We start from the raw sequence: 13,052 nt of genomic DNA, 5'->3' as shown, positions 1-13,052 counted from the left end.
ACCCTCACAGACCCACCCAGAGCCCCACGTACAAAGACTCACCCCTTGGGAGACAAAGAAAACCTAACAGACACACGCACTGAGGCCCAGACACACAGCTCCATGGCTACCAACCCAGGAATTTTCGGGGCTGGAGCACCAACTGATCACCCCTGATGTACATTTTTTTTCCCCCAAAGTCATGATTATTTTTTTTTTTAACATTCTAGCAAATGACACTGATTTTTAAGGTCCATATAGAGCAGACTTGTTTTAAAATGCGTTGTTCACTTTGTTATGTATAAACATACATTTACTTTCTATTTTATATTTATTTTTAATTGAAATATACTTGACATACACCCTTGTGTAAATTGAACGTGTACAGCATTTACTTGTGAATGGAGACCATGCAGAGAACAGTAGCCGTGCCAGTCTTGGAAGAGGTGACAGGGCAGATACGGCAAATCCTGGGAGCCCATCCTCATGCGAGTGTTGTCTGTGAGACATAGAAACGCCCCCGCACAGACTCTGTACACGGGAACACACAGACGCCCAGACAAGGATGGACACCAGAGCTCCTACCCCATTCAAACCACTACAGTGGACCCTCCCATCCGCACACAGGTGTTGTGAGGGTTGCAGAGGCTGACATGGGAGAGCTTCTGCAGGCTCCCTGTGGATGGGGCCGTCCTCAACACAAGATCTGGGGTAAGCAGCTGAGATGGGCCGAGAGGGGCTTTGCCATTTGCTAAGATGTGTGACCTCATGAAGGGAGTTGGCCCTGTGCCTCAGCTTCCCCATCTGTAAAATGGAGATGGCCATAGTTGCATGGGTTATTGGGTGGATGAAATGAGATAGTACAAGTAAAGTCTGGAGCATGGCATTCAGCAGGCGCTCCTTATATGCCCACATCTGCCCCTGAAGGCTGTGACCAGTGTTCCTGTAGACTCCAAGCCAGTCTTACACTCCAAAACCCACTGAAGTGGAAGAAGAGGCAGGCGTCACTTTACTACAAATAAAGAGATCAAACCATCAGATGTTCGTGAGGAGCTTTCTCCTATTTATTGCCAAGGCCCAGCCCAGGCCGGCCCCACTCACTCCTTGTCAAAGAGGGTGGCCACTCGCAGTAAGGGGCCCTGGCCCACCGGCTCCACTCGGGGGCTCCTCCAGGGGGCGCAGCTGGGTGGGTCCGTGGGGGCAACCAGCAGGCGAAACCTGCCCTGGTCAGTTCAGCTTCAAGTTCAGCACCAGGGCATTCTGAAAGGAAGCAAAGGGACCGGTGGGGCCGGGGAACCATCGCACAGGATGGCTCGGGCTGGGGGCCAGAAAATGGAAGCCAGGGTGGTGTGTAGGAGCAAAGGATATCCTAGACCTGCCTGTGGCCCTTTGCACCTCTAAGTGTCCGTTTTCTCAGTGATCGAGTGGGGACAGCATCCCTACCTCCCAGAGTGGAGAGGTCAAATGAGAAACACATACATTTATGCTTGCTATTAAATACTTGGCATGCAGTGTAAAGTTAATATTTATTAAGCACTTACTGTATGCCTTTAGGTGAATTATCTCAATAGTTCTTTCTGAGGTAGATACACCCATATTATCAGCCCTATTTTAAGCCACAGAAAAAGGTGAAGTCATTTGCCAGAGGTATTAGAGAAGGGAAGTAGCAGGACTCAAGTTTCCTTCTGGGGAGCCCCTGGCCAAGGGGAGCCCTAGGTCTGAGGAGGAGATTCTTGTTCAGGAAAGCAGCAGGATTGTACTGATGGCCGCTGCCCTCCTCAGGCCTCCTCCCTCCAGGCTGACAGAAGCAGGCTTTTGCTCATCATTCACTGGCCAAAAGTACTGACTGACCCGGCTTTTCTTAGCTCCTTAACTCACCTCTACTATGCTCAGCTCTGCCAGGTTGTAATCCATGTCCAGAAGGTCTGGAAGTGGGAACCCAACTTGGAGCGCATCTGAGAAACACAGTGAAAGTCATTTGAGCTGATGACTCTGCAGTCAATTGATTACTCCTTAAAGCCACTCCTTGGCCACTGGGAGCAGAGTAGCGGGAAATAGCACAGGGACGGATTCACGATCTCTGCCAGCCAGCGTGGCATAGAGAATGTAAGCCTGGTCACCGCGTACTCACATCCCAGGTCTGGGGCAAGATCTGACTCATGGTGTGGGGTCCAGAGCTGAGGATCCCAAACTGTGGAAGGGGCCTTTGTCCCCAGACAGGTGACATTCAGACTCCATTAACTTCAAAGACCCGGCAGTGACAGTCCACTCTCTCTTTGCCTCCCTTATCTGGGGCCAGTGAAGGGGATTTGAGACCACCAAGGTGGCATCCCCTCCTTACAGTGTTTCTTGACACCAGTAAAATCAAAGCCCCCTGGAGCCCTCACCGTTGACTACTGGGACGTACGCTTCTCGGAGATAATCAGTAATGAAGCCAGTCAACTTCTTCTCCTGGGGGTAAGAGAGAAAGAGAGAACACCCACATCCCATCATTTGATTCAACTCAGTTCAAAAGATTTTTGCAGCCCTCACTTCAGCCACGTCTGGGGGCCACAGGAATGCATATTAGAGACATCAAATTGTTCACCAAGCATCAAAACTGGAAGGACCCTGTTTGACTGTATGCTAATGCATACAGTTAGCCCCTGTTGAGTGACATGATGGGCCTTGGGTCATGGTGCAGGCACGGAGGAATTGAGGACACAGAGGGTGACCTGTGGGTCTCATGTTGCTCCTACAGAAAACTCAGTAGTTTTGATCAGTCATTCATTCACTACCTCTCTGTACCTCAGTTTCTCCATCTGTGAAAATGGAATATAATAGTGCCTATGCCCAGGGGATCAGTGAGTTTGGGTAGAGCACAGAGCACAGAGTAAGTGTTTAGGAAGTGCTATTGTTGTTATTATTATTATTGGTGCCTACTGGTCAGGTTCTGTCCTAGGACCTAAGGCTACAGAGACTAATAAAAATGACAGCTGGGCCAACCAACCCAGACCAGGCTGCTGCTATGCACAACAGTGTAATTAAAATCAATTCACGGAGATGTCTAAATTCTATCCAGAAGAGGAGAGGGACTCAGCGAGGCTACGTGAATTTCCCAAGGTCACACAGCAAAGCCAGCTTCCCCAAGCCCCAGCGTGAGCTGCTCTATTCCTTCTGCCTCCATTTCAGGGGCCATCCCTGCCAAGGGAGAACAAGCACAGTCTTGCCCTCAAACCAGACCAGAAAGAAGCACTTGAGATACTTACATTGAAAGCACCAATCGATGAGGACTCCCGTGACAGGCTCAGTAATCTGCATGGGGTGGCAGGGGCAGGGGACAAGGAGTGGGCAGGGCAGTCAGAGCTACTGCTCCTGACCACGGATAAAGGGGATCTCCAACACCTACAGACCCTCCCTGATGCAGAAGTCCCTATACAGCCTTCAGACCAGATGCTCGTAAGTCCCTACTTGGATACTACCTACGACGGAGCAGTCCTCTCCTTTCATTACAGCCTATTTTGTTTCCTACAGCTCAAACCACTCCTTCTTCTCATGGGTCCTGACTCTTCCCTCTGGGACTCCCAGCCATGTCTATGCTCCTGCCCAATGCTAGGCATGCAAGGGTTTGTTGCCCAATAAATCAGTCCCACATCCCTGCAGGGCATAGGATTAAGACCCTTCACATGACCCCCTCCCTGCACAGCCTCCAATAAGCACTAATACATGATGGCACCCGTGACAGTCATCTGATTTTGTCTTCCCAAGTTCTATTCTCTATTCAGTAGCAGACCTCCCATTTTCCACTCTCATTCCAAGGCATTCAGAGTCCTAGGGTGAGCACGACCCGGACCTTACCAATCAGAACATTTCATCTCTGACATCAGTGGCTAGTTTCCGACTGGTGATGTGATCCATGCTAAACCAATGAGAAGCAGCCTTGAACTTGGAACTGAGCCCCCATTGGACAAGAGGCCTCTCTTGGTGTTGGGGTCACTTTGACACCACCTAGGGACAGGCTGCCTGAGAATTCAGCCAACAGAGTGGACAGTAAAGATCAAGGGAGGAGGGAGATCCTGAGGACTTTGTGTACCTAAGATCCAGCCATGCCTGAAAGTAAGAAATTAAGATCTACCCCTAGAGTTTTCAATGATGTGAGCCCGAAGATTCTCTTTTGGGCTTAGCCAGTTAAGTTGGAATTGTCTCTGGCACCGAAAGAATCTTGGCCTGATAAAAGTCAGATCCAAGATTAAGTCAAATGTAAAAAGTAAGGAGGAAGACTACGGTGTTGAAGTAGGATAATGAATATAACGTTGGAGCCAGTGCTTCACATACAGACAGAGCTCTATTAATGTTAGCTATTGGTAGTAGAAGGACAGGCTTCCAGGAAGAGGTGGCATTTATGGTGGATGCCAGGAGGCAGGTGGCATTTGGATGACATGGGCAAAAGCTTATTAATGGAAAAGGGGACATGGACCCACGATCAGACTCACTGTGCAAGAGCCTAGAAGAGCAGAAGCAGTGGTGGGAGAATTTGAGATGAGCCTTGAGTGCCAGGCTAAGATTTGGGAGAAGATCATGCAAATAATGGGGAGCTATTGAGGATTCTAGAAGAGAGATGGTGACCAGAGCAGCCTGGCAGTGTGGGTCATGCTGGATGGATCAGAGGGAGACCCTGGAGCAGAAAAACCAAGCACTTGTGGTAATGCCCGTGCAGGGGAACAAGGACACCAGCACAGGCAGCAGAATCCTACCTGTTCAGAGAGGTGACCATCTGCAGACGGTTCTCACGAACAGAGTACTGGATTTTCAGGTTGAAGTGCTGGCAGGCGGCAGAAGGGGACAAAAGCAGGGAGAAGGCAGTGGGTGCCCCTTAAGGGCTGGTAAAACCCAGGGGCTCCACCACCTTCCCTGCATCATTGCCATGGCAAAGCAGGGGTCTTCCTCTCTGCCCATCCCACCTTCAGGAACTGAATCTAGTAGTCTCCCCCTGCCCACAGCCCAGGTTCCTCAACATCTCTGTACCTGCCCCAGGATTAGACTCTTAAAAATATCTGGCACCAGGGCACTTGAGTGGCTCAGTTGGTTGGGCATCTGCCTTTGGCTCACGTCATGATCCCAGGATCCTGAGATCGAGCCCCATGTCAGGTTCCCTGCTCAGTGGGAGCCTGCTTCTCCCTCTCCTCCTTACCCATGCTCTCTTCTCATTATCTCTGTCTGTCTCTCTCTTGAATAATTATATAAAATAAAATAAATACATCTGACACCTTGTAGGTCCTTGCACACACCACGCTATTGCTCCAGCCTTTGCACATCCTGTTATATCTACGTGGGGTACCTTCTATCACCAGCATTTAACTCTTTCTGTGGCCAGCTCCTGCTCAACCTTGAAAACATAGTGTAGGCATCACCTCCTCTGGGAAGTCCTCCGTGATTTCCTCAACTAGATTTGAGAACTTCCTAGGCTCCTATATTTCCCTAGGTGAGCCCTTTTCAGCCCTTGTATATGCTAATGAATGTTGGAGGAAGGAAAGGAGGTAGGGAAGGGGGGAAGAAGATAGGCATGGAGGGAGGAGAGAGAAAGGAAGGACCCAACTGTTGACCCTCAGTTTGTTGATCTTTCTGTCCATTCAAAGGTTCAGTGGCAGAGCCAAGTATCAGATACCAGGTGACAGCTCCCAGGAGGTTAGGATCACATAATTGGGATTAATTAAGGATATGTCAATATATTACTTGGCTATCAACTAAAATCCTACACTGCAGCCTTGAATATCCATAAAGTGGGGCTTAAGTGGGAAAGAGATTATACTCACACTTTCCAGGAGAAAGAGGGATACGGGAGCCTTGCCCCGCCGCCGAACAGCAAACATCTCCAGGGTGCCGTGGAGGTGCAGTAGGCTATTGCCTGTCTCCATGGTGATCTTGGGGGGCTTGTTTATCCTGATCTGGGTCACCAAGGGCTTCGGCTTGGGATAAGCCTTAGTTACCTACAGAAACCAGGACACTCCCCTCAAGGCCCACCCTCAGATGGGTGGCTTCAGCTGAAACCAGGAGTCCATCATGAAGTGGGTGATTAGTACCCTGGACACAGAAAACATGACATGCAAGGGCATGCATGCACAGAAAACATGACATGCATGTCTACCGGGAAATAAAAGAAACAAAACAAGCAGTCTGGCTCTTTCTTATTAGACATAGAAAGTATAACCCACAAAACCTGAGCTCTTTCTATGCTAGACCCAAAGAGTACTTTATGGAGAAGTCAGGATGATTCTATATCAGACAAGAGAAATGTGACCTTGAAAGTCTGCCTCCCAAATCTCTTGTTCCCTTCAACTGGAGAACAGAGCAGGGAAATAGGGAGATCATGGGCAGTCAGGGCACTCACTTTAGGGATGAAGCCAGCCAGGGTCTTCGTGGTTTGTGGGGGCAGTTGACCAATCTACAAAATAAATCAAGGTTAAGATTACTGAAGTCTTCCCCTGTCCTTCTGAACAGACACCTCCTCTGAGTCTATAAGGTAAGCCCTCTGTGGTTCCCTCCTGCGTATTATCACCCTGTGATTAAGTAGATAAGGAGCTCCCGGGTAGCCCAGATTGTGGCTTACATGACCCAATGTCCATGGCTCTTCGCATAAGGTGAGATGCTGAGAAAATATTGGATGAAAAACTGGCAGACAGATGTAGAATGGATGGATGTGATGCATGAGAGGAGGGTGGGTGGACGGACTTGTGGGTGCGTGGATGAATGGGGAAATGGATCAACAAATGAGTGCTGAATGGATTCGTGGATGGACGGATGAGCCGTTATGCAAGAGAATGAATAATAAATGAGCAGGTGGATGGGGTGGGTGGAGGGATGAAAGGAATGATGGATAGGAAGATGGGTAGGTAAGAAGATGTGGGGTGGTCTGATAAATGGAAGGTAGAGTGGATAAGGAATGGATTGATAGGTGGTAGAATGGATGAGAAGGTACATGGATGGATGGAGGGTGTATGGATGGGATGATGAATTGACGGATCAGCGGTGATGGATGGAAAGATGGATGAATGTCCAGATGAGTAGGAGGCTGGATAATGGAGAGTTGGGTAGGTAGATGGGTGTTTGGGTGGCGAAGGACAGATATAGACTCACTTCTTTGGTAGTATCAGACCCTGTGGTTGGATGGCGGCTGGATGGATAGAGTCTAGGGCAGGAATACATGACGGTGAGATGGATGGACAAGGGGCTGATGACTGGATAAGAAAATGTGGATGGATGGCCAGAGCATGAGACTTGTAGGTTGATCTATAAATGCTTGGTTGCATGGACAGTTGGACGGACGGATGAGTAGATGTGGTTACGTGGACAGAGAGATGGTTGGTGCTGGGGCACACTGATGATAGAGACCCAAATCAGTCCCGGCAACTCCAGTCTTGGTGCTTTCCCCAGCCCCAGGATAATTCTCAGAACAGACACACCAAGCAGGGACTGTCATTACAGGGCAGCTCACCTTCATATCATGGACATTCACATCGAACGACTTCTGCAGAAGGGCCAGCTCTGCGGTGAGGAAGGTGGCCGAGAGCAGCAGCTGTGAGGAGCCTTCAGCATAGCCTTCAGGGAACTCAAAGGCCTCCCCAGCGTTGGCAGGCTGGATGGTGTTGCCCCCTTGCTGTTGCACTGTAGGCTGTGGGACAGCAGGGAGAGAGATGCTCGGCCTTGGCCATGAAGGACTGTGGCTGGGAAAAAGACTATCCTCCTTGGTGCGCCTGGGTGGCTCAGTAGGTTAAAGCCTCTGCCTTCAGCTCTGGTCCTGATCCCAGGGTCCTGGGATCGAGCCCTGCATCAGGCTCTCTGCTCAGCAGGGAGCCTGCTTCCCTTCCTCTCTCTCTCTCTGCCTGCCTCTCTGCCTACTTGTGATCTGTCAAATAAATAAATAAATCTTTAAAAAAAGAAAAAAAGACTCCGTCCTCCAAACTAAGTGGTGCCAAACCAGCCCTCAAGTCAGCAAGTCACTAGATGGTAGGGCCAAGAGCAGGCTATCCTCCTAGGGTACAGATGGGTAAACTGAGGCCTTGAGGATAAAGGATCAATCACTAAGCCACAGGTGGTCACTCATGGGATTGCTTAAATAACCCCAGTTAATCTGACTGGAGCTCTCGTTGATGTAGACATGCTTTCTGCTTATACTCAGAAGGAAGTGAGTGGCAAACAACACAAGGCCTGGGAGCACCGCACCAGAGGAAGGCTTCACGAGAAGATGATGTTGCGGGGTTTTTCTTCCCAATCCAGGAAGAGGCACCTGGAGTTCTGGAGACCCACCTCTGCCACCAACTCCCAGTGAGACCCAAGTCCTGTCTCCCCCACCACCTGGCCCCCGTGTTCCCATGGGTACAACTGGGTGAGCCACTCTTTGCAAGAAGCAGACAACCTTCAGAAGGTGTGAGTGTGGGGTCAGCAGTCCTGGGAGTCAGCTCAGGACTCAGGATTCATGTTGAGAGCAGAGAGAGGGAGAAAGCTTCAGTGTCAGGGAACACTCTCCTGGTGGGCTTGGTCTGCCAGAGCCAGAAGGACCCTCCAAACCTCCACAGCCCAGTCCAGCCACCTCCCCAGCAGAAGCAGGCTGGTGAGATCCCAGACCCTGGGGGGTCCCCTGGCACTTACGCTGAAGTCTACTTGGACGGAGCTGGCCGTGGTGGTCGGCATGGACGTCAGGACATATTTGATCGTGCCCATCTGGCCCACGGGCATCGGGGCTGTGCAAGAAGGGTTCTACTCAGAGAGGGTCGAACTAGGGGCAGGTCATAGATGCTGGCATCAGCCAGCTGCTATCTGAGCTGGCCCAGGTACTAGAGGCCTTGGCCCTCTGTGTCACCCAAGGCAAGTTGCTTAGCATCTCTGGGCCTCAGTAACTTCATCTGTAGAATAGAGCCAGTGGTGGCTGGCCTGGAAATCCCGCTCCCTTGCATCACTCTGTGGCCACAGAACTTGAGAGTTTCCTGAGGGCTGTTGTGGCTCAGTTCCCACAACAGACTGGTGTGATCAGGGTTCTTGGCCCTGTTTTATAGATGTGTAGACTGAGGCTCAGAGGAGTAAAGTGTCCCAGGCCATGCTGCTGAGCACATGGGCCAGTTTTCTTCATTCCCAGCCATTGGGTTTTCCTCTCACCCCACTAACAAACCCCATGAACCCTGAGATAGCAGATGCCATAGATCCCCAGGGGCAGAGGAAAGAGTCAGGTATCATCACTATAGGATTACTATGCAGGGTGCGAGGTTTGTGGAAGAGCCCACCATGACTGCTGTCCTTGCAGTATTGGGGGTCATGGATAGAACATTGGATGGAAGGCTGAGACAAAAATCCCAGAGTCCCTCAGGCCCTCAGGTTTCCCATCTGGACAGTAGGGGGGTAGACCTTAGACCGAGACCTTAGACCTCTTCTGTCCCAAGGCTGGGCTTGGAAAAGGTGCTTGAATGGGGAATAAAGGCTGCCAAATCCAGCCATCCAGATGTCCCCATGTGGGAGCAAGGCATGGCTGGGGCCACTCACCATTCAGGGTGGCCCACTTTTTGTTCACGTACACCAGGACCGCGTCGATGGCTGGACACATCTGGAAGCAGAAAGGCGCTGGGCTGAGGGGGCCCCGGCATGGAGGACCTCATTCCTCACAGCTGAATGGTACTCCATGGGGAGACCCAAGAGTCCTGGAAGGACAGGGACTGGAGGGGAAACCGAGGCCCCAAGTCACACAGAAAGTTAGTGGCAGAGCCTGGGCTAGAGTCCCAAGCTCCGAACCACAGTCTGCAGAATCAGCAAGGACTGGTCCCCCAGCAAATGGTAAGCATTCCTCCTTCTGTGCTCATGGCAGACATCACTAGATGATCAAAGCACTTCTTCCCCCTGAGGCAGCCATAGCCTCAGAGTCCTCCTCAGTCAGTTGGAGTGGCACTCGAGAGAAAAGGCATTTTCCAGCCCTGGTCCGAGCACTGCCCTGGATGTGGGTGCGGGTGGAGGCTTGCTCCAGGCACTCACCAGGCTCGGAAGAACTTTGTGTAGCGTGCTGTCCAGGAACTTGTTGACAACCTTAGGCAGCATGCTGGACACAGAGGATGGGGACAGGGCATAGACGGTAGGCAGTTAGGTACAGGAGTCATACAGGGACACGACAAAGGGAGTGACTCCGGGAGCGGGACAGAGGGCAGGGGCGGCACCGTGGACCCCACCCACCTCCCCAGCCACGGAGTCCCTCACTTGCTAGGCATGTTGGTCTTCACGCTGATCAGGATGATCTCACAGCCCTCGCTCTTAAACACGGGGAGGCCCGTTTCCTCATCCTGCAGAAGCCGGTCGGTGGCTGTGATGTTCAGAGCCACGATGATCTCCATGTTCCCGCCCATGAAGCTGGAGGGGCGGGCAAGCAGGCATCATGGACAGCTATGCCACTGCAGCCACTATCCTTGTCTCATCTTTGCTCTCAGTCTCAGCAACTCTGGGAGGGGGAAAGGGTCAGAGGCACCACCCCCACAGGACAGAAAAGAGGATGGGACCTGCTCAAGGTCACAAAACCAGTCTTCCTCTTCCCTCTTGCTTTGGGGAATTCCTACACAACCTATAAAACCCTCCTCAGCTATCATTATCTCCCCGAAGCCTTTTTTGATTGCCCTCACACTGCTAGTGCTTCCTCTGTCCTAGGCTAAGCGCTCAGTCTGTGATCGTCTAGGCTCAGGTCTGGTTCCCACCCAACGCAGGAACCAGATATGCCCATCTCAGAGCACAGCGCCCAGGCGGTCCACAGTAGGTACTCAATAAATGTACACAGAAGAGTAAGACAAGGGCATGCCCCTCTCCCCCTCCCCTCCTCTGCCATCCTCACCTCTTGCCAGTGATGGTCATGCCGGTGGACACACACTGGAAGATACCCACGCCAGGGATGAAGTTCAAGGTGATGACAGGCAGCTGCACATCCTTCACTTTCACACTGGGAGGGGTCAGACATCCACAGCAATGAGAACCCGACTGTTGAAACCCAGGCCCTGAACCCTGTTCCTCCACAACCATGTCTGGAACTCTTGGGTAACCGCCCCCCGCCCCCATCCTGTCACAGGGATAAGCCTGCGTCATGGGGCCATCGTGAGATGGAAAGCCTGGAAACTGTTTGTACACAGTACTTGCCATGTGTGAATCAGGACACTTGGCTGTGTGACCTTGGGCTGTACCCTTCCTCTTTGGGGGCTTCAGCTTCCCCACTGGCAAGATGGGGAGGTTTGCCAATGGCATCACTGTTGGCATTTTGGGCAGAATAATTCTTTGTTGTGGGGGGCTGTCCTGTGTCTCATAGGATGTTTAGCAGCATCGCTATTTCCCGACATTGCTAAATGTTCCTTGGAGGCAAAATCCCCCATGGTTGAGAACCACCAGTCGAGATCCAGGATAACAAAGATGTGGCTCATCTAACACCCTCCATCACCACCATTGCTGACCCAAGCTCTCAGCAGACGCTGCTAATTGGTCACCGTCTATTTCCAGCTCAGTGCAGAGTGCTCAGAGTCCATCTTCCCCAGCACATCCCAGGTAGGCTCCTCTCCCTTCTGCCCTCTCAGGTCCTGGACACAGCATTCCCCACCACCCTCTGCCCTGCCACCCCCAAAGCCCATCCCCTACTCACTTGGTGATGCCCTTGATGGGCTTCTTGCCTGCCTCAGCTGCCATCTGTTCCAGGATGTGGCTCTCATCCATGGCACTCTGCACCTCTGGATGGGACAGGGTGTGGGGGGGTGTCACAGAGAGATGCTTAGCGGGGCTCCCCACTGCTTTCCTGTCTGGAGCCAACCTCTCAGACATCCCAGGCATAGGCCACTCACAAGTGGCACAACACTGTGCCCACAGTCCCTGTGCCCCGCCCTGGGCTGGGTGATGGGGAGACTCAGAGAAGAGCCACACCTGGCCCCTGTCCTCCTCAGCCTCACGCAGCAGTCACCAGCAATGACAGTAACAAGTGACAAGAGCTATCCATAGTATGCAGACAGTTGGAGGAACCGCAGGAGGGGTTTGTTCCAGGAGGAGAAGAGCTGGGGAAGGCTTCCAAGGGGAGGTGCCCCATCAGCTGGTTCTTGAAGGAGGGATAGGAATTTTCACTAGGAGGCAGAGACTTTGAAGGCTAGTCCATGAAAAATGCATAAGTCGAGAAGCGAGGAAGAAGGTAGCATAGAGAGTTAAGAGTGAGAAAATTCAGCAAGGCTGGAGGGCAGGGGCCAGACAGGACAGGGAGGAAGCAGTCTGCAGGGGGCATATCATGGAGGTCCGAACCCCAGGCTAGAGTATTGACTTTATCCTGTGGCCCAGCCACCCTCAAAGCTGCGTGACGAGGGAGCATCTGAGAGCTTATTAAAGATGCAGATGCTGCTGGTTCCCCACTGGGGGTCCCAGCCCCCAGTCAGAGACTGATTCCCAGAAAGGGGACGAAGACAGAGCCGGAGGAATTGTCATCAGCTCTTTGCAGCAGCACGTGACTTCATTTCCCCTGACATCGTGGAGCTAGGAGGTGGCAAGTAACTTTTACTAAAGGTACCCCAGGAGAGTGTAAACTCACACTTCATTGTAAGGACTGGTCACCCGATTTCACATTTCTTTACATTTTAAGTTTATGGAGGAGTAGACCCTAACACAGAGCAGTAACACCTTGCCTGAGGTCACACAGCAAATTGTTGGCAGAGCTGGGCTTTGGCTCCGGTCTGTCTTCCCCACAATCCTCTTATGGCCCCAGGCCTGCTGTCAGGGTCTGGAGAGTCTCTGGGGAAGCAGGGTTTCCAGCTCTGCCTCCAACTTGTGGAGGGACCCTGGACAAGTCACCCTATTTTCTCTGGGTCTCAGTTTCTTCCTCAGCCAAATGGAGGAATAATATCATTGCCGTTAACTTTTATTTTGAGGATCGTGGGATGCTCAAGGCCGTGCAAACAGGAGCGGTCACCACGCCCCACCTGCCCCCAGCCCCGAGCCCCGCTCGCCAGCTCACCGCGGTTCATGATGTCCATGCCCAGCCGCAGCCGTGCCCCAGGGTCTGCTCGGGTATGGGTCAGCAGGCCGCAGAGGGCCAGAAACAGGATCTGCATCAT

General features: G+C 51.9%; 1 protein-coding gene across 1 annotated transcript; it reads right to left on the bottom strand.

Annotated features, from left to right (window-relative positions):
• Positions 1 to 1,027: 1,027 nt before the first annotated feature.
• Positions 1,028 to 13,052, bottom strand: BPIFB6 (BPI fold containing family B member 6). Its single transcript, XM_004746629.3, has 15 exons — positions 12,956 to 13,052; positions 11,606 to 11,690; positions 10,814 to 10,918; positions 10,192 to 10,341; positions 9,973 to 10,036; positions 9,490 to 9,550; positions 8,605 to 8,696; positions 7,451 to 7,627; positions 6,347 to 6,400; positions 5,772 to 5,945; positions 4,713 to 4,780; positions 3,228 to 3,273; positions 2,367 to 2,430; positions 1,858 to 1,934; positions 1,028 to 1,239 (listed from the first exon to the last, which is right to left on the bottom strand). Exons 1-15 carry the CDS (start codon positions 13,050 to 13,052, stop codon positions 1,207 to 1,209), a joined length of 1,347 nt encoding a protein of 448 aa, XP_004746686.1. The 3' UTR covers positions 1,028 to 1,206.

Source organism: Mustela putorius, unplaced genomic scaffold (genome assembly GCF_011764305.1).
Source record: "Mustela putorius furo isolate JIRA1106 unplaced genomic scaffold, ASM1176430v1.1 tig00000743_pilon_pilon_pilon, whole genome shotgun sequence".
NCBI lineage: Eukaryota > Metazoa > Chordata > Mammalia > Carnivora > Mustelidae > Mustela > Mustela putorius.
The sequence above is the reverse complement of the archived record's forward strand: the minus strand, read 5'-3'. Positions and strand labels throughout refer to the sequence as shown.